This window comes from Mauremys reevesii, linkage group 3 (assembly GCF_016161935.1).
Source record: "Mauremys reevesii isolate NIE-2019 linkage group 3, ASM1616193v1, whole genome shotgun sequence".
NCBI lineage: Eukaryota > Metazoa > Chordata > Testudines > Geoemydidae > Mauremys > Mauremys reevesii.
In genome coordinates, this window is record NC_052625.1 from 127810243 (window position 1) to 127836317 (window position 26075).

General features: G+C 44.5%; 2 protein-coding genes and 1 long non-coding RNA gene across 15 annotated transcripts in view; 2 read left to right on the forward strand and 1 right to left on the reverse strand.

Annotated features, from left to right (window-relative positions):
* Window positions 1-13009, reverse strand: part of CEP57L1 (centrosomal protein 57 like 1) — a 43680-nt gene extending 30671 nt beyond the window's left edge. Inside the window, exon 1 of one of the 6 annotated variants that reach the window (XM_039532755.1) lies at window positions 12933-13009. Coding sequence is in view for 1 of the 6 variants with exons in the window: in XM_039532751.1 (XP_039388685.1) it covers window positions 5582-5587 (6 nt within the window). In the remaining 5 variants the exon portion in view is untranslated. The other 5 variants (XM_039532753.1, XM_039532750.1, XM_039532756.1 and 2 more) reach the window with 5 other exon arrangements.
* Window positions 45-3668, forward strand: LOC120402274. Of its 4 annotated transcripts, none has more exons than XR_005597101.1 (4): window positions 45-215; window positions 997-1162; window positions 2504-2564; window positions 3518-3668. It is a non-coding gene; the product is annotated as an uncharacterized LOC120402274 (long non-coding RNA). The 4 variants fall into 4 exon arrangements; XR_005597099.1 differs by having other exon boundaries at window positions 997-1185; window positions 3518-3532; XR_005597098.1 differs by lacking the exon at window positions 3518-3668 and having other exon boundaries at window positions 49-215; window positions 997-1185; window positions 2504-2780.
* A 2884-nt stretch (window positions 13010-15893) lies between the features above and the next one.
* The window catches only part of SESN1 (sestrin 1), a 118115-nt gene continuing 107933 nt past the window's right edge, over window positions 15894-26075 (forward strand). The window contains exon 1 of one of the 5 annotated variants that reach the window (XM_039531139.1): window positions 15894-16774. In XM_039531139.1, the coding sequence (XP_039387073.1) occupies window positions 16496-16774 (279 nt within the window). In that variant the 5' untranslated portion in view covers window positions 15894-16495. The remainder of the gene's footprint in view (window positions 16775-26075) is intronic. The other 4 variants (XM_039531138.1, XM_039531137.1, XM_039531133.1 and 1 more) reach the window with 4 other exon arrangements.

Sequence of the window (26075 nt, forward strand, 5' to 3'; positions counted from 1 at the left end):
TTCTAGGCTGTCATAGAGAACACTGCTACATCATATCTACTATAGATTACAAGCCACCCTATCTAAATTGAACCCTGCCACAGTAGCTCTTACTGATGAGAAAACCTTTTTCACCAGGACAGGAGACCATATGCAATCTTGATTACTAAGCAGCAGAGGATAAAATACAGTAGATAATTCTACTTGCATGGGGCAGGAAGTACAGGAACACAAAAGTAAGCTTTCATTACATTATATCATGATCCTTTCTTTCCAGTTTATAGGAGTTTAATATCCGATGGATATGATTCGGTAGTTGAACAATTTACCAGGTGCTTAGATTCACATTCAGCATCACAACACCTAACTTTCAGGCACCAAGAAAAGTCACAGGAACAACAATGCAATCCACAAAGCCTGAGTCAGGCTCCTAGGCTCTCTATACAACAAATGAAGAGAGACAGGCACATTAGAATATAATCCAAAAAAGACAACATGTGTAGAGAGCTGCGTAACTTAGCCAATGGAAGATGCTGATGGCAGAGGTGTGTCTTAAGCCCCACCCCTCTCACAGACAAAAATGCCTAAGTCCCCACTGCATATCTCTGCTTGTGAGGCCCAGTAATACAGCTGTGAATCCTCTCCTGGAGTTAGGTGCCTCAGGTTTTTCTTGCAGGAAGCCGGGATGAAGAAGAGATGACCTCCCTCATAACTATTAGCCCAGTAGTAAAGGTACTCACCCAGAATGTGGAAAACCTCTGGTTCAAGTCCCACCATTCAAATCAGCTATTTAATGTTATCTTTGCAACATAATGGCTATAAACTTTGTTTTTAAATGGTAGTTTAAGTTTTGAAAAGGATGTCGTATGTCCCCACAACATTCATCAGTGAATTCTCCGTGCTGGTGTTGGGAGGCCTTTCTAAGCCATGAATATTATTTTATACTAAATATTTATATTTAGTTTGCTTAATATTTGTAGGGTGATTAGTTTAACACCCAAATTGCTTTCTTTTCAGGAATGTACCATAGCTTATAATGGACAATTAATCATTCTCTATATGCGTATTTAACGACTCAGCTACATGCAGACATCTGAATAAAGCCTGAACCATCAACAAATGACACTCCAGGAAACCTACTGTATTCAGCCCAATGTGACAAGAAATATTTATCAGAAAATAAGTAAGTAGCCAGCGTAAACTCAGGTATGATCTGTTCCATTTTTTCCACTTTTACCCTACATTGTTTGCATGAAGTCTCTGTCCAACACTGAGGGCAGGTCTACACTACAGGGCTAAGTTGACCTAAATAACGTAGCTGGAGTCGATATAGCTTAGGTCGACTTATTGTGGGGTATACACTGTACTGGGTCGATGGGAAAAACTCTCCTGTCGACTTACCTTACACGTCTCATTCCGGTGGAGTACTGGAGTAGATTGGAGAGTGATTTATTTAGTGGGTCTTCACTAGACCCGCTAAATTGACCCCTGGTGGATCGATCGCCACAGCATCAATCCAAGGTAGGTGTAGACAGGGGCACAGCCAGGTGGAGGGAACAAGGGGAATGATCAGGAAAAAAAAAAAAAAAAAAAAAGGGCACCACCTGCTGCAGTGCTTGTACTCACCCGGGTCTTCGGTGGCACCTCGGCAGCGGGACCTTCACTCGCTCCGCATCATCCCCCCGTGCCAGCAGCACATGCACCCCCGGCTGGCCCCTCCCTCCTGGCGCTCAAACCCCGCCAGGGAAGCCCCTGGGCCAGACCCCTGGGCCTTCCCACCGCTGCTCCCTGCAGGCTGCGCACAGGGCTGGCCAACTCCGGCTCTGCTCCCGCCGCTACCCAAATGGGGAGGGCAGGTCCTGGGGTCCCTGGGCTTCCCCCCACCACTGCTGCTGAGGCAAACCACTTAGAAGCCCCCCGCCCCGGCCAGAGGACTTCGCACATGTGTGAGGCCCTGCCCTAATAAGACGCAGCTGGCGGCGCTGTGAGGGATTCGCATTCTCCCACCTTCCCCTCCGAGCCGCGCCTATTGGTTTGGGGACTGGACATGGGTGAGGAGGCAGGGCTCTCTTAAAGGGAAAGACACTCCTTCCAGCCCCTTCCTCCTCAGCCCTGCGTTCTGCAGTGCTTTTACTGATGGGGCGGCACTCCGGGTCTTTGGCGACGGGCCCTTCACTAGCTCTGGGTGTTTTCAGTGGCACTGAAAGACCCGCCACCGAAATGCTGCCAAAGCCCTGCGGAGCGAGTGAAGGTCCCACTGCCAAAGACCGCGCTACAGTGGGTGGCACTTTTTTTGTGAGTGAGTTTAAAAGGTGCCACTTTTGGAGAATGTGCTCAGGGGAAGCGGCTGCTCCCCCCCAGCTACGCTACTGGGTGTAGACATATCCTAAGTGCTAGTCTACACTAGAAAAGTTATGCCACGTAAGGACTTTTGAATAACCCATTTCTGGAAAGGAGTGCAAGAAAACTTTTTGGCTAACTAAGTACCTGTTATTTCACTTCTTGAAATGTCATTGATATTTAGGTAAATAACAAGGATGAAGAAACAATGAGAGGTTGTGATGACCCCACCAAATATGATCCGGGTAAAGAAAGAAAGTCCCTGTCAAATTTAAGGATTAATAGTTTTCTTATTGTTAATAAGTAGATAATCAAGTTATAAATTTAGGGTGTAATACCGAATCTTGTGTTTGGTCATGGAACATTATTACTCGTTGTTATGTAGCGAATCAGAGGAGGGGGTGTTGATAAAAATGTGGTGTCAACTTAGGCATAAAAGCATACTGAAACTTAAGTCTTTGCCTTTGTTTGTGTACAGCCCCTTGTCTGTATGTACTAAGCCAGATCACTGGCAGGTCACGCTCAACTGATCACAGGGGTGTGGTACTTTGTACCGCTACTGATATAAACCTGTTACTTGGATCTGAACTCTGGAGTTAGCAGTGGTTTTGTCTGCTACAGCAAGTAGTGGTTGTTGGCTTTGCTGGGTTTGTAAAATAGCCTGTGGGCCTGGTTGGTGGCCCTGAAAACAAACTTACACACCAGTGTGGCACACTGTACCTCAAAGCAACACCCTGGAACCCCCATAATGTAATTATGATATATTTCATACAAAGCATGCCATATAAGAAAATATATGAAAAGTCATGATCTTCTGAAACCCATTGCTCTGTCAAAATATGTACGTCTTTAGTAAGTATGAAGTTATGAGATTTTGCTGTATAGTTGTTACTGAAATATGTTGTTAGATAGAGAGTCTCTACTGCTAAGGCTCCAGTGACAAAGGAGGTGACCCATTCCCAGGACAGTGTTAAATAACCATTAATCAGCAGGGGAGCTGTAATCAAGAGATTTACAATGCTGTAAGAGGGCCGCACAAGAATCACACAATGGGGGATTGCTCAACTCTGACTCAGCAAAGTCCACCAGGACATGTCTGGGCTAGTGTTTTCCAGGCACACAGACTGAGGATATAAAATAGAATAGAGGACAATGGCATCATGCTTTTAACTGTCTTCTCCTCTGCCTATACTGGAAGCAACAAGAATGCTGGGAAGAGAAAGACCTGAACTGAGGAGACTGGTCCCATGCTTGAAGGGAAAGCCTGTGTACTAAAAACTATAACCTATCTGCAACACCCAGTGGAGTGAGAAAAACTGCTTGGCTTGATCCAAATACTGACTATTATAATAAGGTTTAAGATTTAAACAGTGTGCCTATCTTTTGTTTTCTTTGGTAACTATCTCTGACCTTTTGTGCCTGCCACTTAAAATCTTTCTGTAGTTAATAAATCTGTGTTATATTTCACCTAAAACAGTGTGTTTTGCTTGAAGTGCTTGGGAAATCTCAGCTCAGATTACAAAGGCTAGTGTGTGTCCACTCCACATTGAGGGAGGGGTAGACTGGTTAATAAACTTACACTGGTCAGGCTTCTGACCCTGACAAGACAGTATATTCCGGCAGTGCAAAACTGGCGAGAATTGGTTGGTGCCTTTCTCTGTGTGATTTGTGAGTGGCTCAGAGAACATTTATGCAATTTAGCTAGGTGTGCCACCCCACATGCTGTTGTGCTTAGTGGTAGCAAGGGGTTTGCTGCTTGTTACTAGCAAAGCTTTGAGAGAGAGACAGCAGGCTGGAGCATTAAGGGGCACAGTGGTACCCCAGTTCCAGGTTGTACCCCAGGGATCTCATCACAGGCCTGGTTGGTAGTCCTGAAAACATTCTTACACACCAGTATAACTGTTGGTGAGGAGTGTAATTTCTAGCAAGTTACACCTTAGCGAGGACACAGTTATATCATTCTAAAAGGTGCCTTTACTGTTCTAGCTAATTTTTCTTCCCAGCTAGAACTTTTGTACTGTTATAACTTCATACGCACTAGGGAGGTTTGCTATTTTCACTATACCAGTATAACTGAAGTGGCAAAAACTTCATAGCCCACAGACCCTGTGCATAAGGGGCAGAACAGAGGACCTTGGCATATGGGAAGGGAGAATGGAGGGGCACACAACCAGTTGGACGGGGAATGGGGCTACTGGATGGGGTGCACACAACCTCTCTAGCATGGATAGTTGCAGGAAGTTCTTGTAAGGGGAGATGGGAAAGTGGTACAAATGGTGCTTGTGGAGGGATACAAGGAACCTCTGGTGCATCCAATGCACTTGGACTGAAGCTACAAAATATGTGACCTTCTAGTTGGGGATACTTTCTTTCTCCCCCCGCCCCCTTAGCCTCTCTCATTATCTATTGGGTTTCCGGGAAACGGGGCGGGCTTTGCTAATGGAACCCCCCCCCCCAGCCTAAGGGGAGGTACCACAGGGCCTCAGAAACCCACTAATTGCGGGGGACAACTAATAAAAGAACAGGGACAGGAGTGTGGTCAAAGGGTCATAAGAAGGGAGCCTGACAGGGACACCGAGCAGAGAACCCCGGACAGCGCCCACCGCTCCTCGAAGGCGTCAAGGGAGCCAGCAGACTCCGCCCAGAGGAACTCTGCCCGGAGACGTGAACGGACTAAGGATCGGAAACAGGCCCCACAGTCGCATTATGTAGGCACACAACTCTTTCTAACTATAAGTTTTACAGGGCCTAGCACAATGATGATGCCCCATCCTGGTGTTGGGGGGGGGAGAAAGGGGGCGGAACCTTTGTATTTGTAATACAACTAAACAATGGTGGGAAATTAGTTTATGTGTTTTTAACCTCATTATGAATATATAAGGGAGGCACAGGTATCAAGCAACTGAAACCCAGTTAATTAAGAGAGGAAGTAATTGTAAACAGACTATAAAAATTGGATTGAGTAAACAACTATTCAATTGAAATATGAGAGGTTTTTTAAAAAGATGCAATCACCTCCACCCCTTCAAATAATGTCTAAGAAATTCCCAAAAGAACGAACAATCCCACCACCCAGACTTGACATTTCTAGAAGATAAAAGACAAGACGGCGGGGGGAGGGGTTTGAAGCAACCTTTCAGCCCATCTAAATAGATCATATACGACCACAACCCATTTCTCCCTTTGCGGGGCACGCTTTCACCGACTTGTTGTTTGAGCGGTTAGCTCCTAAAGCCAGGAGAGGGAGAGAGACGCTGCTCACCTCCATTAGCGAGGTTTCCAAGTCCCTGCCCCACACCTGCAGTACAAAAGCAACGCACCAAGCCAAGCTCCCGCTTTTGTACGCGGGGGCCGTTAGCAGCAGCCCGATGACCCGCTCTACCACCCGCGTCCATTTCTTCCAGGCAGCTCCGCTGCTCTTTGGGAGGCTCCTTTCCGCGGGTCACTAACTCGAACCGCGGCGGGGACGCGCCGCTGAGACGGGGAGGTTGGACGCCACCAGGTCTCCTAACGCAGCTGAGGCCGGAGCGCCCGTAGGCGCAGGCGAAGCTCAGCGATGCGCCTTAGCTCTGCCGCTGCCAGTCCCGAGATCCACCTGCCCGAGGCCCGGGCACCCGGCGCTAAAGAGCGGGCCGCAGCTACCGCAGGCGCATTGCGCGGGGGGCCCGAGCTGAGGGGAAAGGCAACATGAGCCGGGAGAGAGCAGAAGCGGATGACAGGGACCAACCCTCCCGCAGCGCCGCGTTACCTGCTCCTGCCGCCTCCTGGCCCGCGCTAGACTCGCTGCTGCTGTTGCTGTTGCAGACAGGGGCTGCTCGTTGCCCGGGCCCAGCTTTAAATGTGCCGCCTTCCCTCCCGCTCTCAGAGCCGCGCCCAGAGAGGCAGCCCGGGCCCGCCCCTCAGCTCTCTCAGTGACTGACGTGCAGCCCTAGGAGGAGGCTGGGGCTCCTTCCCTCCAGCAGGGCTCCCAAATCCACTGGCTGGGAGCAGAGCCTTGGGACATTGTCAGCAGTGCCCTCTAGCCCTGCTTAGCGCAGAGCTAGTCCATACCCTTTTCCAGTCACCTGTGGCACAAGGGTTCATAGAATATCAGGGTTGGAAGTGACCTCAGAAGATCAACTAGTTCAACCTCCTGCTCAAAGCAGGACCAACTCCAACTAAATCATCCCAGCCAGGGCTTTGTCAAGTCTGATTAAAAACCTCTAAGAAAGGCGATTCCACCACCTTCCTAATGAAAAAGTTTTCCCTAATATCCAACCTAAACCTCCTCCACTGCAACTTGAGACTATTACTCCCTGTTCTGTCATCTGGTACCGCTGAGAACACTCTAGATCCATCCTCTTTGGAACCCCCTTTCAGGTCGTTGAAAGCAGCTATCAAATCGCCCCTCATTCTTCTCTTCTGCAGCCTCTCCTCATAAATCATGTGCTTCAGCCCCCTAATCATTTTTGTTGCCCTCCACTGGACTCTTTCCAACTTTTCCACATCCTTCTTGTAGCGTGTGACCCAAAACTGGACACAGTACTCCAGATGAGACCTCACCAATGTCAAATAGAGGGGAATGATCACATCCCTCGATCTGCTGGCAATGCCCCCTACTTATACAGCCCAAAATGCCATTAGCATTCTTGGCAACAATGGCACACTGTTGACTCATATCCAGCTTCATGTCCACTGTAACCCCTAGGTCCTTTTCTGCAGAACTGCTGCCTAGCCATTCAGTCCCTCCCTAGTTTGTAACAGTGCATAGGATTCTTTCGTCCTAAGTGCAGAACTCTGCACTTCTCCTTGTTGAACCTCATCAGGTTTCTTTTGGCAGAATCCTCTAATTTCTTTAGGTCCCTCTGTATCCTATCCCTACCCTCCAACGTATCTACCACTCCTCCCAGTTTAGTGTCATCTGCAAACTTGCTGAGAGTCCAGTCCACGCCATCTTCCAAATCATTAATGAAGATACTGAACAAAACAGGCCCCAGGACCGACCCTGGGGGCACTCCGCTTGAAACCGGCTGCCAACTAGATATCAAGCCATTGATCACTACCCGTTGAGCCCAATGATCTACCAGCTTTCTATCCACCTTACAGCCCATTCATCCAGCGCATACTACTTTAACTTGCTGGCAAGAATACTGTGGGAGACTATATCAAAAGCTTTGCTAAAGTCACGGAATAACACATCCACTGCTTTCCCCTCATCCACAGAGCCAGTTATCTCCTCATAGAAGGCAATTACGTTAGTCAGGCATGACTTGCCCTTGGTGAATCCATGCTGGCTGTTCCTGATCACTTTCCTCTCCTCTAAGTGCTTCAGAAATGATTCCTTGAGGATCTGCTCCATGACTTTTCCAGGGACTGAGGTGAGGCTGACTGACCCGTAGTTCTCTGGATCCCTCTTCTTCCCTTTTTTAAAGATGGGTACAACTTTAGCCTTTTTCCAGTCATCCAGGACCTTCCCCGATCCCCAGGAGTTTTCAAAGATAATGGCCAATGGCTCTGCAATCACATCCGCCAACTCCTTTAGCACCCTCAGATGCAGCACATCCGGCTCCATGGATTTGTGCTCATCCAGCTTTTCTAAATAGTGCCGAACCACTTATTTCTCCACAGAGGGCTGGTCACCTCTTCCACATACTGTGCTGCCCAGTGCAGCAGTCTGGGAGCTGACCTTGTTCGTGAAGACAGAAGCAAAAAAAGCATTGAGTACATTAGCTTCTTCCACATCCTGTCACTAGGTTGCCTCCCTCATTCAATAAGGGGCCCACACTTTCCTTGACTTTCTTCTTGTTGCTAACATACCTGAAGAAACCCTTCTTGTTACTCTTAACATCTCTTGCTAGCTGCAACTCCAAGTGTGATTTGGCCTTCCTGATTTCACTCCTGCATGCCTGAGCAATATTTTTATACTCCTCCCTGGTCATCTGTCCAATCTTCCACTTCTTGTAAGCTTTTTTTTTTGTGTTTAAGATCAGCAAGGATTTCACTGTTAAGCCAAGCTGGGTGCCTGCCATATTTACTATTCTTTCTACACATCGGGATGGTTTGTTTCTGCAACCTCAGTAAGGATTCTTTAAAATACAGCCAGCTCTCCTGGACTCCTTTGCCCCTCATGTTATTCTCCAAGGGGATCCTGCCCATCAGTTCCCCGAGGGAGTCAAAGTCTGCTTTTCTGAAATCTAGGGTCCGTATTCTGCTGCTCTCCTTTCTTCCTTGTGTCTTCCCAGCTTCTTCAACTCCCTAGCATTTCTCTTGTGTAGAGCAGCCCTGGTTCCTACCTGTGTCCCTTATTAGCTAACTGTCCCTTTGCTAGCAACACATGCGGCTAATCTCCTAATGTAGATAAAACTAAACTGTTTTCAACCCCACCTCAGATATTTGCAACATCAACCTCTAGCCTTGTTTGGACTTGCTCTTTGGGGAATTTGCTTCCATTGCTTCTCTGCAGGAGTCAAGAGGCCAACAGAGATTTTACCACAACTCATCTTGCCCTGCACTGAGTAGGGAATAGATGACTGAGTGGTAAGAACACTGGTGCCTCATCTGCACTAGCACTGGTGGAGTTTCAGCACTGCTAGTGGAACAAGGTCAGATTTCCAGTAAAAGTCTAGTTCACTTTTTGGGTCACAGGGATCCAAAAGTGTATTGTCAATCTCTGATTAGAGCAGAGGTAGGCAACCTATGGCATGGGTGCCGAAGGCAGCACGTGAGCTGATTTTCAGTGGCACTCACACTGCCTGGGTCACCGGTCCAGGGGGCTCTGCATTTTAATTTAATTTTAAATGAAGCTTGTTAAACATTCTGAAACCTTATTTACTTTACATACAACAATAGTTTAGTTATATATTATAGACTTATAGAAAGAGACCTTCTAAAAAGGGTTAAAATGTATTACTGGCATGCAAAACCTTATTTTAGAGTGAATAAATGAAAACACAGCACACCACTTCTGAAAGGTTGTCAACCCCTGGATTAGAGTGTGGCCCATATTGCTCTAATTTTTGGGACATACAGATATGCAGTTTTTATGGATAACTATCTAGTTCAGTAACACTACCTTATTTTAAATAAAACACCTGGCGAATGTAGAATAGCTGTATTGTCAAGTACAGGCAGTGATTATGTATCAGAGAGGTAGCCCTGTTAGTCTTTTGTAACAGGGTGCACAACTCACCCCTTTTCCTGGGGCCCGCTTGCTCTCCCCAATAAGTCTCAGAGAGGCTTCAGGGTTATGCAACACCCATGTCTTTATTTACTTAAGGTTGTTCCACCACCAGTGTCCATCAACAGACCAGCTTTTACAGAGTCAGTCTTCAGCTATGAGGCCTCCAGCTCAATGACTGACCTCACTTGTACCCCCTACCTTCTGACTCCCTTCCAGCCTTTACAGCCCTTGGATGGTCAGGCCAACAGGTGTTGCCAATCCTTAGGCTGGTTATCAAACCTTTTCCATCAGCCCCAATCTGCTTCCCTTGATTAGCCCCTGCCTGCTCAGCTCCAATTAGATACTTTTTCACCAGCACCCTGCTACAGTCTGTATCCACAAAAACAGGTGCATCTGAAGTAGTGTTTTTTTTTTAACTGACAAAAGCTTATGCCCAAATAAATCTGTTAGTCTTTAAGGTGCCACCAGACTCCTCCTTGTTTTTGAGGAAGAAATGATAGATCTTTAGCACAAATTACAATGTCAATGATACCTGAATTATTAGATACCACTAATGTGATTGACACTACAGAAGGGCAAAGTCCAGTTATGACCTCTTATAGTCAAGTAATTATAACTTTCACAAAAATATAAGGGTGGGAACCTAAATATGTTTGGCAACATTGGACAACATGTAGTTTTGGTTTATTGAAAAACAACACATTCTAACGGTTTTGTTTGTGTGAACTCCAGTGGATAGCGCAGGCCTATAGTCATAGGGAGACCACAACATTGGCAATATAGACATCCTCCACGCAGTTTTGTAACTGTGTTTCAAATCTGATTTGCTTTTCAAAGTTACCAATTGTGCAAACCATGATGACTTCTGTGATGCAAACTTTAAAAAATGTAAGGCGTTCTATTTTGATGATAGCTTTATTTCTAAGAGAAAAAGAGTGAAAAATCAAAGATACTGATTTGTATTTTGGGAAACAAAACTATCCATCTTAAAAACTGATCTATTGGGTATGCACAATCCATCATTTTTGAACATACTAAAACCTCAACTGTACTGAAGGAATGACTCACTGTTTATCTGACACATTAAAACAGCAATTCAGTTTAATTGCAACATAGACAGTACCCAGAAACTCCTAGTATGTTGGCTGCTGCTTTATCCCCTTGAGGCAACTGTAGCTAGCAAGAGACTGCTTAGATGTCTGTTTTGTGACATAATCCAAATTGGTCTCAATTGTCCACCCCTCACACACTTTGTTTTCCACCAGGAACTAAGAGAAAGGTTAAACAGCTGCATAGTCTATCCTAAGAAGTTATTTTAAAACCAATACCATGCTGATATGCAAGAGCAAAGAACTGCTCTCTCCCATTTGGAAAACATATCATAGGCAAACCTCATCCCGGACGCATTGAAGGCTGAGGTCTAAACTCACAGGAATTCGCAGTCATTAAACCCTGCCACCACCATTTTAATTAGCAGGTACTATAATGCTGCTCAGAGCAAATCTAAGGATTTTGCACCAGTGTAATTTAACACCGGGACAGAAGGGGAACTTTCCCTAATCTAGACAAGCTAGAAATGTGGTGGTGGTGGCAGCAGCTGCCTATCTAAGGTAGGGCACCCACTGTCGCACCTCCCAGTGTTTCAAGTGACTAAAGCAGGACAACTGGTCATAGTCAATTCCTGTGGGGCCATCCCCACTGTAGCCATTGGCCCCAGCACCTTGCACACCTGTGCCATGCTCAGTCCCCATCATCCAGCCCAGCCTGCTCGGAAGTAGCATCACTCCCAATTCCTGATCTCCCTTGCAGCCAGTGAGCATACCTGAGGAGTCTGAGTATACCCAGGAGCAGTTGAAGCTGCTGCCCTCCCTATCCTTTCCCCTGCCAATTGTATACAACATATATACAGCATCAGGCACCACTGAATGCAGGAAGCATTCTACTTTAACCAGGACAGGGAGTGTTGGGCATCAAAGTGGGACAGTCACACAAAACTCAAGACTATTGGGAGGCATGCCCACTGTTGCTAACAGTCACGGGGCTAAATCAGTGCTAGCCCGGAGTTGACACAACACTTAAGCACATATTTAACTTTAGCCATGTGTTTAAGTCCTAATGAAGTCCCACTCTAAATGGGTCTTAATCAGGTGATTAAATTATTTAGTAAATAGTGGCTCAGTGACAGAAGAGAATTAAAAAATAAAAAATAAAAAATAAAATAAAAACCAGAAAGGACCTATAGGAGTAGTCATCTTTTTGTTTGCAAGGTGCATGGTTGATGATAGATTCAGGATTGGATAAATACACAGACCTTTCAGGACCCCACTTCTTTGATCAAGCCACTGTGGAAGTTGTACTGAAACCCCTTCATTCTTAAGCCAAAACCTCATGCAAAACTTCTCTTGGGGAGAAAAAAAAAAAAAAAGAGAGAGAAAATTGTAAATCTAATTGAGTAGAAAGAAAGTTAATGGGGGAGAGAGAGAAAGAGTGGAATTACTATATTAGATATATTGAAATAAGGCTGGGAAATTACAAAGTATTTGGTTTCCTCAATATTAGTTAAGTAATCTTTTTGGAACTAAGGTCCCAATCCTGTGAAATATCCAATGAGGCATCCATTGAGCCAAATCCTCCACCCATTTAAATTAGACTTTTGCTATAAAATTGAAGTAAATAGGCCCAATTCCACATCTAGTATGGTTTTTCAGTCATAAGTACTTCATAAAATCAGGTCCTAGGGGCTGTAGGAAAATAGTATTCAAGTAAATTAAGTAACTCTTCTACACAGCTAAGAGCCGAGTTTAGCAGTTACAGGGACTTGGTTACAAACGTAGATTTATTAACAATTGCCATATTAGCATGCAACTAGACAGACATAAGATACATTATCCACAGTTAAATTTCATTACCTTAAATCACTCAGTAATTAAATATAACCCCACTGCAGTGAGGAAGTAAGAGTTGTCTACAAAGAACAAGCATACAAATTAATAAAACACCATGTTTCTTCTTCCTAATAAATCCTTCTCATAACTCCTCCCTCCAATCACTGCTATTTCTATCATCCATTTCCCCATTGTTCTCCCTCATCCTCCTCTCTCAATTAATTTATCATCCCTCTTTCATTTGTTGCTCTTTCTTCTTCTTCTTCCTCCAATCCCCTTTTTTGCATATCTTGTTCTGCATTCACTAGCAATAAAATGTTATTTGCAATGAAATAAAGGAGCAGTTTCTTCCCCCTCATAAGAAGTTATATTTAATTTCTTCCTCTAATACTTCAGCCCCACTCCTGAGAGGTGCTGTATACTCTTAAAGCTGATTGGCATTTAAGCACACACATCACCCCCAGCAGAAAAATATAAATATCTCCTTTCTTACTGTGTTTGTTTTCTAGCATTCAGGCCGGCAGTGCTACTGATATCACCATACTATCTTCCATCTGCTGTTTACTCACCTGGCCCTCTTCTATTTCACCCCCACAATAAGTTGCATTTGCCAATTAGAGCAGAACCAGTACTAGAAGCCTTCTGGAGTGTTAGGAAAGTCTGAGTATCCTGTCAGATTGGTAAATAGGAGAAAATAATTAGGCTCAGGAGCTCCTGAGCCTCATTAGAAAATTAAGGCTCAGATGTTATGAGGGATGGGAATCAGTTCTCATTCAAAATAGGAGGGAAACCATCTTAATGTGGGAGGGCTGTGGCAATAACAAAAGGGTTAAACAATTATATTAATCAGAAGGGCACGTGCAATAGCAAACAGAAAGACATTTTTGGGCTAGTCTACACTGGTAATGCTAAAGCACTGCCGTGGCAGCACTTTAACGTGCCTTGTGTGGTGGCAGCGCAGTGCTCTAATGAAACCACCTCCATGAGGGGCATAGCTCCCAGTGCTGGGGCATTGTCTACACGAGTGCTTTACAGCACTGAAACTTGCTGTGCTCAAAGGGGTGCTTTTTTCACACCCCAAGTGAGAAAGTTGAAGTGCTGTAAATTGCCAATGTAGACAAGCCCCTAAGAGTAAGTGGTTTGTAAAGACAATTATAATGAAGAACTAATGAGTTAGGGAATAGTTATTCCTAGTACTGACTTATTCTGAGGTATATTAATAGGAATGTCATATATAAGACACAGGAAGTAATTGTCCCCCTCTACTTGGCACTGATGAGGCCTTACCTGGAGTACTGTGTCCAATTCTGGGTGCCACACTGTAGAAAAGATGTGGGTAAATTAGAAAGAGAGCAAAGAAGAGCGAGAAAAATGACAAAAGATTAGGAAAACTTGATTTATGAGGGAAGAGTTAAGAAACTGGGCATATTTAATCCTGAAAAAAAGATGACTGGGAGGGGACCTGGTAATAGTCTTCAACTATAGTAAGGATTTTTATAAAAAGGAGTCAAGTATCAGAGGGGTAGCCGTGTTAGTTTGGTTCTGTAGAAGCAGCAAAGAAGAAGCTTGCATCTGAAGAAGTGGGTATTCACCCACAAAAGCTCATGCTGTTAGTCTATAAGGTGCCACAGGATTCTTTGCTGCTTCTACAGAACCAGACTAACACGGCTACCCCTCTGATATAAAAAGGAGAGTGATCAATTCTTTACTATGTCTGCTGAAGATAGAACAAGAAGCAATGGGCTCAATCCCCAGCAAGGGAGATTTAGGTTAGATATGAGGAAAAACTTTCTAACTATAAGGATAGTTAAACTCTGGAATAGGCTTCTAAGGGAGGTTGTAGAATCCCCATCATCTGGGGTTTTTAAGAACAGGCTAGACAAACAACTGTCAGGGATGGTCTAGGTATATTTGGTCTCGCCTAATGCAGGGCCCTGCCAGCCCTACTCTTCTATGATAAGATCTTTTAGAGCAGGATAGTTTTTGCCTTTTAAGTCTCAAATATTTAATGAGACTATTGGAAGATGAGTCTAGATGTTGCAACTTGCTGCTACGGGCAGGTGAAACAGCTTTATTTTGCTTTCTGATGGCCTCGCTATTTTTTTAGAATTTGTTTCTAAAACACACTACTTTTCCCCAAAAAGTTTTCTCATAGAACATGCTCCCCTGGATACTTCTTAAGCTATCCAGTATATGGGATAGATTTTATATCATGTAACTAAGAGACCATGAAATGGAATAGTATAGAAATACATAATTTTAAAGACTCACCACCAATTTTCCCACCATGATTCCCCCACTGCTGAAGATTCATCAACCTTTGGATAACAGGAACCACATTCTCCTTTTGTATTCTGGACTTTTGAGAAGAAAAATCAGAAACAAAACATGCAAGACCAGTTTCAATCATGGCAACAAACAAACATCTAAGACAATTTACAGCTCAAGCATCTTTCTCTAGGCTTCTCCTAGGGCCATACTTACAGGCTGCTGCTTGGCTTTCTTGTTGCCTCTGAGTCTCTGCCAGTTCCTTGTTTGCCCTCCCAGCTATACTTTTTTCCACATGTATCCCTACTTGGTCAGAACAATACATAGTAGAATCTTCTGGCCATATGGTCCTACTTTCTAGGCAGACTCCATTTTGCATTTTATGTGGACCCTTTAACTGTTCCTTATAGCAATCTTAAATGAAGGGCACGTTCACACATCAATTTTAACAATATTTTAATTCAGATAACAATAACAAGGTTTATCCCATTTTAAAACTGTAATAGTATTGCCAATCCTAAACATTCATAATCCTGAGTCGGGACACAAAAATCATGAAATTGGTTTATAAATCACAATTTTAAGTATATATATTAGGTCATTCACCTTCTAGTTTTTAAATATTTAGAATAAGCTTTCCCCCCAGCCATGTGGGTTAGAATCTTTTCTTTTTTAATGAAAGCTGAGAGCCTTATATAATCACATGATTCCAGGAGTTTGGGCTTCAAGAAAACAACCAAAATTGCAGTAGCGGACAATACTCTATAAATACACAGTAAGAGGCATTCTTTACCCTGAATTATTTACAAACCAATCAGACAGGCAAGAGGTTGTTGTTTTTTTGGGGGGGAGGAAAAGTTAAAGTGACTTGTCCAATGTCACAAAGCCCTGTCTACCCGACCCTTGCCATGGGTATAGAGGAGGTAGGAGCACTGGAACTGGATTTACGTTGATCCTTGTGATCTCCCTGACACATTAAGATCAGGGCAACAATTACCCAATACCCAGCCCTCTTCCCCGCCCGCTGCCCATGGTCTGCACATTGCCTGCTGGGAGTTGTAGTTTTATTGAACAGGCGTCAGAGTTGGGCTGTACTACAAACCCCAGTAGCCCTCGCAACAGAGAGCGGCTCCCTATCACGATTCTCCGTCTCTTCGTCATCGTGATTGGCTCCGAGTTATGCCTCTGAAACGTGATTGGCTGAAAGGACTTGTCTGTCACCAAGCGGGCAAGGGACGGGTTGGGATTTTACAGTTAGACGAGGGTTGGGCGTGGCTGCTGTCCTTGCGGGAGGCAGAGCGGGGCGTGCTTTCGCTATTCTGCTAGCGGAGCCCGGAGCACAAGGGGGCGGAGTCCGCGTAGATCGCGCCGGCTGCCGCTGCCGCCGAGGAGGAGCTGGCCCGAGCGCCCAGCCGTTCCCGGGACAGGACCCCCCCCCCCCCCGGCTTCTCCCCATGGGGAGCTCCCTGGCTCTGCAGCAGCGGGGGCCGAGCCCTGCGCGCTGATTTGAAACCTCCCTCGTCCCTGCCTGGACCTTCGCTGCCCGGGACGCAGGGGGCTGCCCAGGCTCCAGCAAGAGCAAAGCTCCGCAGCCCTCCTCACCTGCCGGCTCCCGCCCCGCTCTGCCATGGTGTGGGGCGGCCGGGCCCCCTACGCCGAGAGCAGCATCTGCCCGGGGAGGCGAGACGCGTGGCGGCGCTAAGGGCGAGAACTGACAACGCGGGGAACATCCGCAGCCTGGTGGTGACATCCATGGGCTGGGCCCGCACTTTATTTTTCCTCGCGAACTGTTGTTGTTACTTCTACGCGAGGCGAAGCCGGTGAAGGTTTGGGCGGCCTGGAGCCGATCAGAGAGCGAGGGAGGATGGAGGAGGGAGAGGTGAGGTGGGATGGGCTGTGCAGCAGGGATGCCAGCACCAGAGACGCTGCCTTGGAAAACATCCGGCAAGCTGTTTTAAGGAGAAGAGCACAAATTTCTCCTATAAAGGAGGATCCTCCTCCTGAGTCATCGGAAGGACGCTTGGCTTCTGCTACAGCTCTGGAAAGTTTGAATGAGATGCTGGCTCGCCTGCTCATGCTTTCCAAGAGATGCCCCTTTAGAGACGTGAGAGAGAAGAGTGCGTCTATCCTAAGCAATGTTCAGGTAAGAGTCAGTGTCCTTTTCAGCAAACAGCTCTCCAGCTTCTTATCTCTAAAGCGTCTTAGAATGCCTCACATTTGTAACTGGCGTTATCGTGATGCAGAAAATAACGTAAAGGCTGTAGTGCATCTTTATCTGTTAAACACAGGAAAGCTTTCGGTTTTGCCTCTAGACTGTTGTGATGTTCAGTCCGTTAATAGAATGACTATGTTAAGTTCTTAATACTATTTTGCAGCTAAGAATCTTAACTTCTGAATAACTTTTTATATAATTTGACATAACCAAAATACCGGCACAGTTTTGTTGTATCAAGCGAGTATATAACACTGATAAAGGAAGTCATCTGTTGTTAAGAACTTCACGTTTTTACATGGGGAGAAATGCTTGGACATAATCAGCCCTCTTTGCAAATGAATTCCTGTGCAAGCTTTCACAATGAAAAGTGGGTTTGTTGTTGGGACACAAGTACCTCCAGGACTCAATATATGCCTGAATTATTATTTTAATATATTTGTCAGATGTTACAAGGGCTGTGATTATGCCAGTCTTCTTAATACAAAATCAAGAATCATTCACATGTTTGCCAACTAAAAATAAACAAGATTAGTATGGAAAAATATCAGATTTAAGATTGTTAGAAAATATCAAGATCTTTAAAAATATGCTTTTCCTTCTGAAGCTTATTTTTGAACTATAATCTTGATTAACAGGGCCATCCTTACCCATATGCAAAATATGCAGCTGCGTAGGGTACCAGGAGATTTGGGGCACAAATTTCCTGGTGCCCTACGCAGATGCTTGGTGCTCCAGTGGCCAGCCCGATTCCCCCGGCTGCCTGAGCAGGCCAGGAAAGCTACCCCTGCTCCACTCCTGCCCTGCCTCTTTCCACTTCAGCTCCACCCCAGCCCTGCCCCCACTCCACCCCTTCCCCTGAGCTCATGGGACAGTGGGAAGTGGAGCGATTGGCCCCAGCCCACTCTGCTCTGCTGCAGCCGCACTGCTGGTGAGTGCTGGAGGTGGTTCCCCCAAATCCCAAGTCCGGGAGCCAGGGGAGCAGAATAGGCTGGGGCTGTGGGTCACTCCACTTCCTGCCACCCCATGAGTGCAGGGTTGGGCCCACTCAGCAATCACTAGGCGGCAGGAAGTGGAGTGACCCAGCCCCAACCTGCTCTGCCGGTTCATGCTGGGGGATTGTTCCCCTTGCACCCCAAGCCTGTTCCTGTCCCCCACAGACTTTGGGTGCAGCCACCCCCCACGCTGAGGCCAGCTCCCTACAGGAGAAGGGGCTGCATAGGGCACCAGAATGTCTAGGGACGGCCCTGTTGATTAATAAGGTCAGTCTGTTACAAATGAAAATATAAATCCCAAATCAAATAGAAATAATCATAATTGTTGGTGATAAACAAATTCACGAAGACTCAAGGGTTTGATCCTGGGAAGAACTAAATTAAACCTCTATCATTAAAGTTATGGTCTTGCAGTACCTGGCAGTATTGAGCTCTAAAACTGACATGTTAAGAATAGAAACTTTCATAGTTTCTTTGTTTTGACTCTTCTGAAACCTTCACAAATGGATAGTAAATACTGTTATCCTTCCACCAAAAGTTATCACAGCACTTTAGAAACACTATCTTTATGCGATAGTTATTAATTTTTTACAGATAAAAAAATTGAGGCACAAATGTTTAGGTGGCATGAACTAGGCTACAAAGGAAATCCTGTGGCAGAGCTGGACCTAGAAGCTAGATCTCCTGGCTCTGAGTTGTGCTGTTCTCCTGTCTCTCATTGCATTCGTATACTTTTATTATTTAGTTGCAAAATAAAATATAATTTCAAAAACATTTTCCTATGTTTATCTTCAGTTGGTTCTTGTTTTGTTTGTTACAGTTTGAACTAAGTACAAATGTAATCTTGGTTTGCAGATTTAGGGAAGAGGAAAGTTTTCTCTTCCCCTTGAAAATTTTTTCAGTGGTGTGTAATTATATGACCAGGTGATCTCTTTTGTATATAGACTAACTCATGCTGATACGCATATCAAAGCAACATTTTGGCAATCAGAATGATAAATCCAAGATGGTGCATGAGGAATCACTTTCAGATATCCTCATATTAACACTTATTTGTTTAATTCTTTAATGATAAACTAAATTAGATCCAGAGATGTAAGATTGAAATATTGTTAAATCAGTATTTTAATCCAGTTAAAAAAAATTCAGATTAGGAATAAGGCCGAACCTTTTAACACTGAGGGTAATTAACCATTGAAAGAAACCAGACTAGATGCCTTTCTGACACACAAATTATTGGGCACAATACAGGGCTGACTGGGTTAAGTTCTATGGTCTGAGATATACATGAGGTTAGACTGGATGATCTAATGGTCCTTTCTGGCCTTAAAACATATGGAACTATGAAAGATTCTGAAGTGTTTTAAAATTTAAACCTTGTTTGGGGATTTTGCTATGGGCCTTTAAAAAGCCAAGAAACTATCTGGCAGAATGTTGTCAGTTTGCTAAGAGTTTGGATGTAATAGTTCCAAATCAGAAGTCCCATGACCATATATAAGCTACTGTGATTAAAAAATAGATAATGGATGATAGATGAAAGGGCTACAAGATAGCAGACTGCTAGCTCCTAAAGAAAGAGGCTACAATAAAGATCTCATAGTGAGCTTAGTTAGGAGAAAGTGAAATCTCACACAAATTAATACCCACTTCTTTGTTTTCACTTATTCTACAAGTGTGTTTCTTTTCAATGTTTTGGTAATTACCTTTGAAGCCTGGTGTTCTGATTAATTTTTTATGCCTATAAATCAACCCATAATTTTTGTTACTGTCTCTAATCTTTGAAGCAGTAATTCGGGGAAGTGAGGTAGAAAATCAAATTAGTTTGTCAGCCCCTTAAAGAAGCCACTAATATTTTAGAGGGGAGTCTTGTGGAGATACTTTCAGATGAAAATAAGAGTAAAAGTTGAATTTGGTGGCAGTACCTGTAGATGTTAATAAAACTTCAGAGTAAATTCCACTAAATGGCCTTTGTCCAGTAGGTATGTGTGAGAGGCCACGATGGGCTCCCTGAATGAACCATAATGAGTTTTGCATCAAAATTGTATAATACTCATAGGATAACATTGCCCTTGTGGTTGTTTTGGAACAGTATTGCTGGGAGATCAGGACTGGATTATTTCTTCCATTTTGTAGACTGGGGTTTGCTGGCTGTGAAACTAAGGACAATATTACATACCCATCATCAAGCACCATTTTGGCCCAAGTCCCTCATCAGCTACATTTTGCAATGAAGAGAAAAATAAATGCTTTATGAAACATTCAGTTTACCTGTGAAACTTGCTATTTTTAGCTTAACAAAGGAGTAAATAGCTCAGTGAAATTAAAAATGGTTTGTTTTATAGGAATAACATCTGAACTTTTAATTCTAAAGGTCCTAGATCTCTCTCTCTACATAGGTATATCTCCATATAAATAGAACTGGAAGGGACCCTGAAAGGTCATCGAATCTAGCCCCCTGCCTTAATTAGCAGGACCAAGTACTGATTTTTGCCCCAGTTCCCTAAATGGCCCCCTTAAGGATTGAACTCACAACATGGGGTTTAGCAGGCCAATGCTCAAACCACTGAGCTATACCTCCCTGCCCCCCAATGGTAAGTGGCCCTCTGAAAAGGGGGCTTTAGGGGGATGATGAGAGAGAAAGAAGGGGAGAGACATTAAGGGAAAAACTCATCTGATCCTTGAAGATCTGAAATGTAAATATACTCTACCACTAGGCTAGGAGCACACACTTTTATGCAAATCAAATTCAAAGCTTGTACAGACAGTGACTTGTTTATACTGCTCTATATACTGTACACTGAAATGTAAGTACAGTATGTTCTAATTGATTTATTTTGTAATTACATGGTAAAAATGAGAAAGTAAGCAATTTTTCAGTAATGTGCTGTGACAACTTTTGTATTTTTATGCCTGATTTTGTAAGCAAGTACTTTTTAAGTGAGGTGTAACTTGGAGGTATGTAAGACAAATCAGACTCATGAAAGGGGTACAGTAGTTTGGAAAGGTTGAGAGCCATTGACTTAGGTGATTGGCCAGGAAGGATGTTGCCTCTCGGGTTCTATTGAACATCAGAAGAAATGTTCACCTTACCCGTTGTTAGATTCCCCTGTGGTGCCAAGGTAAACAGGTGTCATTCTCATTTACTTTGAGCAGTTCAGATGTGCTGGACACTCACTGCACATAATTAAGCTTGGAGTGAATAACATTTCTGGACTGGGTCTTTGGTTGTCCAGGCAGTTTAGCCCAGTGAATATGATGCAAGAACAGGATTGAGGAGACCTTGATGCTATTCCAAACTCCTTCAATTACTTACTGTGTAACCTTAGCCAAACCACTCTGCCTCAATTTCTCCTATTCAAGATGAGGGTAGTGATGCTTTCCTTTGTTAACCACTGAGCTTTAAGGAAAGTGGTAGAAAAAAGATAAGTGGTGTTGCTGGATAACAGGATTTTCCTCCAGGGTGTTTCAGTATATTATTTGGGTAGTTTAAATTGACCCTGCCACTGTATGACATTTAATGCTTAATTTGTAATGAAAGAGGTGCCTGAGCTCAAGCAACTTTTTTTACTTTCATAACTGGTGTGGCAAGCCTAGAGGTGCCGGGGCACTGATGGTACTGTCAAATATTTTCATGTTGACGTACGATGCTTGCAGTCATTCAATAATAGCGGAAGCTTCCCTCAGATTAAATTCATAATCTATTCAGGAAGGATTTGTTTACATATCCTCTCTTTCTAGGCTAAAAAACAAACCCAACTGGTAAATGCTAGTCTCTTTACAGATTAAACATGTAAAAATCCAGCACAACTTCTGTTCATTTACTAAACAGTGGAGTACTAAGTGAACATATGTATTTCTTTTTTTCTGCATTCTCTTCTACCAAACCAGTTTGAATGTATTTTCTGTATCTTCCCAATCATTCAGAGTGGCCGGGGAAGGGAATTAGTGGTCTGCTATTAGAGCCTCTCCTAAAAAGTCCTGTTGCCATTCTATCCATATACTAATGCTGAAAATAGTTGCTTTGTTAGGTGCTCTTGGTACTGCCAGTACTGAAAGAAGTATTGAAGACAAGATATGACTTGCCTAAAGGAGAGCTCCTGTTTCTGAGGCTGGCAGAGGCTACAAGTATTATATGAGTATTGATCTTAATCTTCCTGGTGGAGAGATGCTTCTAAACCTCTTAACCAACATCAAACAGTCTGCTTCATGAGATACCTAAAGTTTCTCATTTACTAGATGAAGCAAATTCATTAGCATCAAGGAGGTAATAAAAGCCTCTTTTATTATGCTTGTGTATGGAGTGTTTGCTTGCATAAGAGAAGTATGTCAGGCATGTGTCTTACTTTGAACAGTTTTCCTTAGGACTTGTCTACACAGGGAGATTTTCGTGAAGTGTCTTCGGTCTGTTCTTTTTAATAAAAAAAAAAAAATTACCACTGTACACACAATACCATCCCATCCTATGAATTACATGGCTTGTTATTGCGAATTGCATAATCTACTTTGGAAGTGGATTACATTAATTGTGGAATGAATTAGTGCAGAGTAAAGTTTTGTTGGTGCATTTTATTTCACCATGACTTGATATTCCAATTATCCCACCCAAAAACTTTTCATGCCAGGACTCTCTTGCCTGTTTCCTTGTGTGCCTTCTACTGTTCTGGGGTCACCTTGACAGGATGTCACCTTCCTCATTTAAACGCTTGTTTGCAGGCAAGATCATCTCCGTATGTGATTGCAAACTCCTGGAGTTGCATATCACATCATGTAATACTGTTAGAGTGGCTATGCCATATGCAACTGCCTGGAGTAATGCAGATGTACTGGGTTTTCTCTGCATTTGGGGGAAAGAGATAGTAGCTTGCCTTAATCAATGACAGCATACATAATCACAATAAGCATACATATGCCCTTACTGCTTAGCAAATGCCTGTGAACGGTCACTTCTGGAACAGTGTCAATACTACGCCAAAGCAAGGCCTCTCTCAGGCTTACAAAAGTAGAAGACAGTAACAGAATGTCTAGCAACACTCCAACTACCCATCCCTACTTCAAGGAGTTGAGAGAGCATATTTCCTGGGAGGCCATAATTGAAGCTCAGTTTCTTGTGGACAGTTCCGAAGGTAGTGAGGCTGTGGACCCTAGGTCATCCACAACTTTGAGAAAGAGGAGATCTCCCCTGAAAGCCAGGATCTCTTCTCCCACACAGGAGCCTGGGGTAGACTGAGGCGATGTCTACACAAGGGATCTGCAACCTTTGGCACGTGGCCCATCAGGGAAATCCGCTAGTGGGCCGGGGCGGCTTGTTTACCTGCAGTGTCCGCAGGTTTGGCCAATCGCAGCTCTCACTGGCTGCGGTTCACTGTTCCAGCCCAATGGGGGCTGCGGGAATTTTTGCATTTAAAATCAGTAGTTCGGATTGTCCTTTCTTAAAATGGGAGTGAGTAGTTGTGAGAACATACCGGGTCTCATTGATCAGACTTCTGAATTCTGTGCTTATGGGGATACGTTACAACCCATTGCTTTGAGATGATAGAGAGAAGACTGTATATGAACTTGTTGAAACTCTGCGTGTTAAGATTCTGAAGGCTTGAACTAATGGAGTCAGGTCCTGCTGCTAAATTCCATTCATGTTGCTGTGGTGGTATACTATAAAGCTGGGAGGGAGGAGAAACAGTTATAGCATCTGATTGGAGTCCACTTTATTAGGAAGACAGTCTTTTCAGAGCACGCTCTCTGATTGGAAAGGCCAATCTGCAAGTTGACTGACAGACAAGAAAAACTGTCCAAGTGAAAAGTCAGTGTTCAAGCAAAGAACTGAGCTCCTGGAAATTGCTTTAATAAACCTGTCAGTTCTTCAGGAAAATTAACTCACTTTTGCTGCAAAGAAACATGTGCATGACAGTTTGAGTCAGAGGCAGAATATCCAGAATTTGTGTGATTCTTGTATGTCTCGCAACTAATTCTTAAAGTGAGTGTGCCTCGCTGTTTGGAGTAGCTCACAACTGTGAGTGCCAGTCTCAGGTCAGACTGTCAAAAAACAGGGCAGACACCCCAAACTGATAGCATATTTTGTAATTAGACTTTTACCAAGTCAGTAACAAATGTGAACTCCTGGATCACTATATTAGCTTTACCATGGAGTCACAGGCAGTCCCTTTAGGCTCTCCAGCCCATTTGCCACCCAGACAAACTGGACTTTGTGATGATGCCTCTTTGTACCAAATATCACATTAGGTTACTCCCAAACCCAAGTCACTTACCCTAGGTCAGTGGATACTCTGTCTTACACCAAAGACAATGCTGGCAGCAAATTTATCTAGTGAACAAGGTCTATTAGCTAAGAAAAGAAATAAGTTATTGTGAGGTTAAAACAGGAAAATACATTAACAGGTGAGCCAAAGTTTGTAAATCCAAAATGTTAACAGAGTTGTAGTAATCTGCTAGATTTCCAAAAGTTCCTCAGGGTTATCCAAAGTAATTCTGGGGATCTCTGTCCACTTGTTTGGTATTCTACCTTGTTTAGAATCTAAAACAGTTCAGAGATGCAGGATCATTCCCTTAAACCAGTATTTCTTCAAGAGATGTCCCTGTGGGTGCTCCACTCCAGGTGTTGGTGCGCCCCTGCGCCTTCGCTCAGATTTTGACAGCGGTACTCGTACTGGTCATGCATGCGCAGAGCCGGCCCCACACGCTGAGCATGCCTCAGTAGTATGCGTGCGCAACTGGTCGTCTCCAGTTCCTTCTCTACTGTCCCTGGCCTGAGATGGAGCTCAGCAGACTTGTCAGAATTTTCTCTCACCTTGTTTTAAAATAATGTCCTTGTTAGCTTAGCTTCCCAGTAGTAGTTTGATATGACTTCCCCTATTTCCTTCTCTCTAAAAACAAACAAACAAAACCCTTTTCCTTTTTCCTGTCAGCGGCAGCCGCTTCCGACATGCTTGGCTCCCCAGGCTTTAAGCGCTGCTCTACCTGCCGCAATGCCATTCTCATCTCCGATGGCCACTCCCAATGCATAAAATGCTTGCGGGGGAAAGCCCACATTCTCCCCTCCCCCCCTCCCCAAAATGGGCCCACTCCAGCAAACTAAAATCCAGGGCACGTAAGGACAGGGAGCTGAGACTCAAACTGCTCCTTATGCAGAAGTCCTTAGGACCAGCCTTGGACCCGGCTCCAACTCGCTGCACACCACAGCCCCCGCCTCAAAAAAGGAGAGAGAATTTTCCAAGAAGCGGCAGCCTCTCTCCCCTGTAAGGGATGCTCCGAGAGCCAAAAGTTCGCTGGGCAGGTCTACAACCTCTTTCCTGGTGTTTCCCCAACTCAGCACTTTTGATGCGCCGGGCTCAACCCAGCTGCGGCAGTAGTGCGACACCCCAGTGCCGAGGCTTCAGGCTTCTAGCTGCCTGCCTCTCACGCGGCACCATTCGGCACCGCGAAAGATGCAGTGCCGACACACATTAGTCTGCCTGACCCTCCGTAGGCTGCTCTCACTATGGCAGCACCGTTACCCTCTGAACTTGCCGGCAGTGATTCAAGGCTCAGGACACTGGTGCAGATGAACCCTCATGCACAGCAAATACTTCTCATGCAGCCCTAATCACAAAGAGGTTCTGCAGCACTGCAGTTTACCCAGTCAAGGGACCTGCAGGTGTCATCTATCCTGCAGTCAGCCCTACTTGACACCTCCTTCTCTCCGGGAACTCATGCAAGGTCTCAACAGCTTTCTCCTGCTAACTTCGTACTTCTCCTGCCCCCTGGTTTGCAAACCCATTGGGTGCACCACCCATGCCCTTCCCACCACAGTGGCAGTATTGGGCTCCATGGGCACTTTATACTTGGTATCACACTCGATATGCCACCAGAGGCAGGGGCGAGAGCTGCTTGGTACCGCCAGTAGATGAATCTGCCACTGAGTCACAACATCAGGCAGCCGCTTCACACCTGCAGGAACAATCACAGTCTACCTCCTCCAACCCAATAGACCCAGGGGTTACACCAGACAAAGCAATACTTCATCCTCCACCGACGTCCTTGGATGACTTTTTTTCAAAATTTCAGGACAACTTTAAAAGAGCTGCCAGTGAGCTAAGGATTAACCTGGAAGAAATTCCTGAACAACAACACGAGCTAACCGACATCCTGCAACCATCTACTTCTTCCAGGATTGCATTACCTATAAACTCAGCCATTGTGGGACCTGCCAAAGCCATCAGGTAGGCTTGCAGATGGTGTTTGCC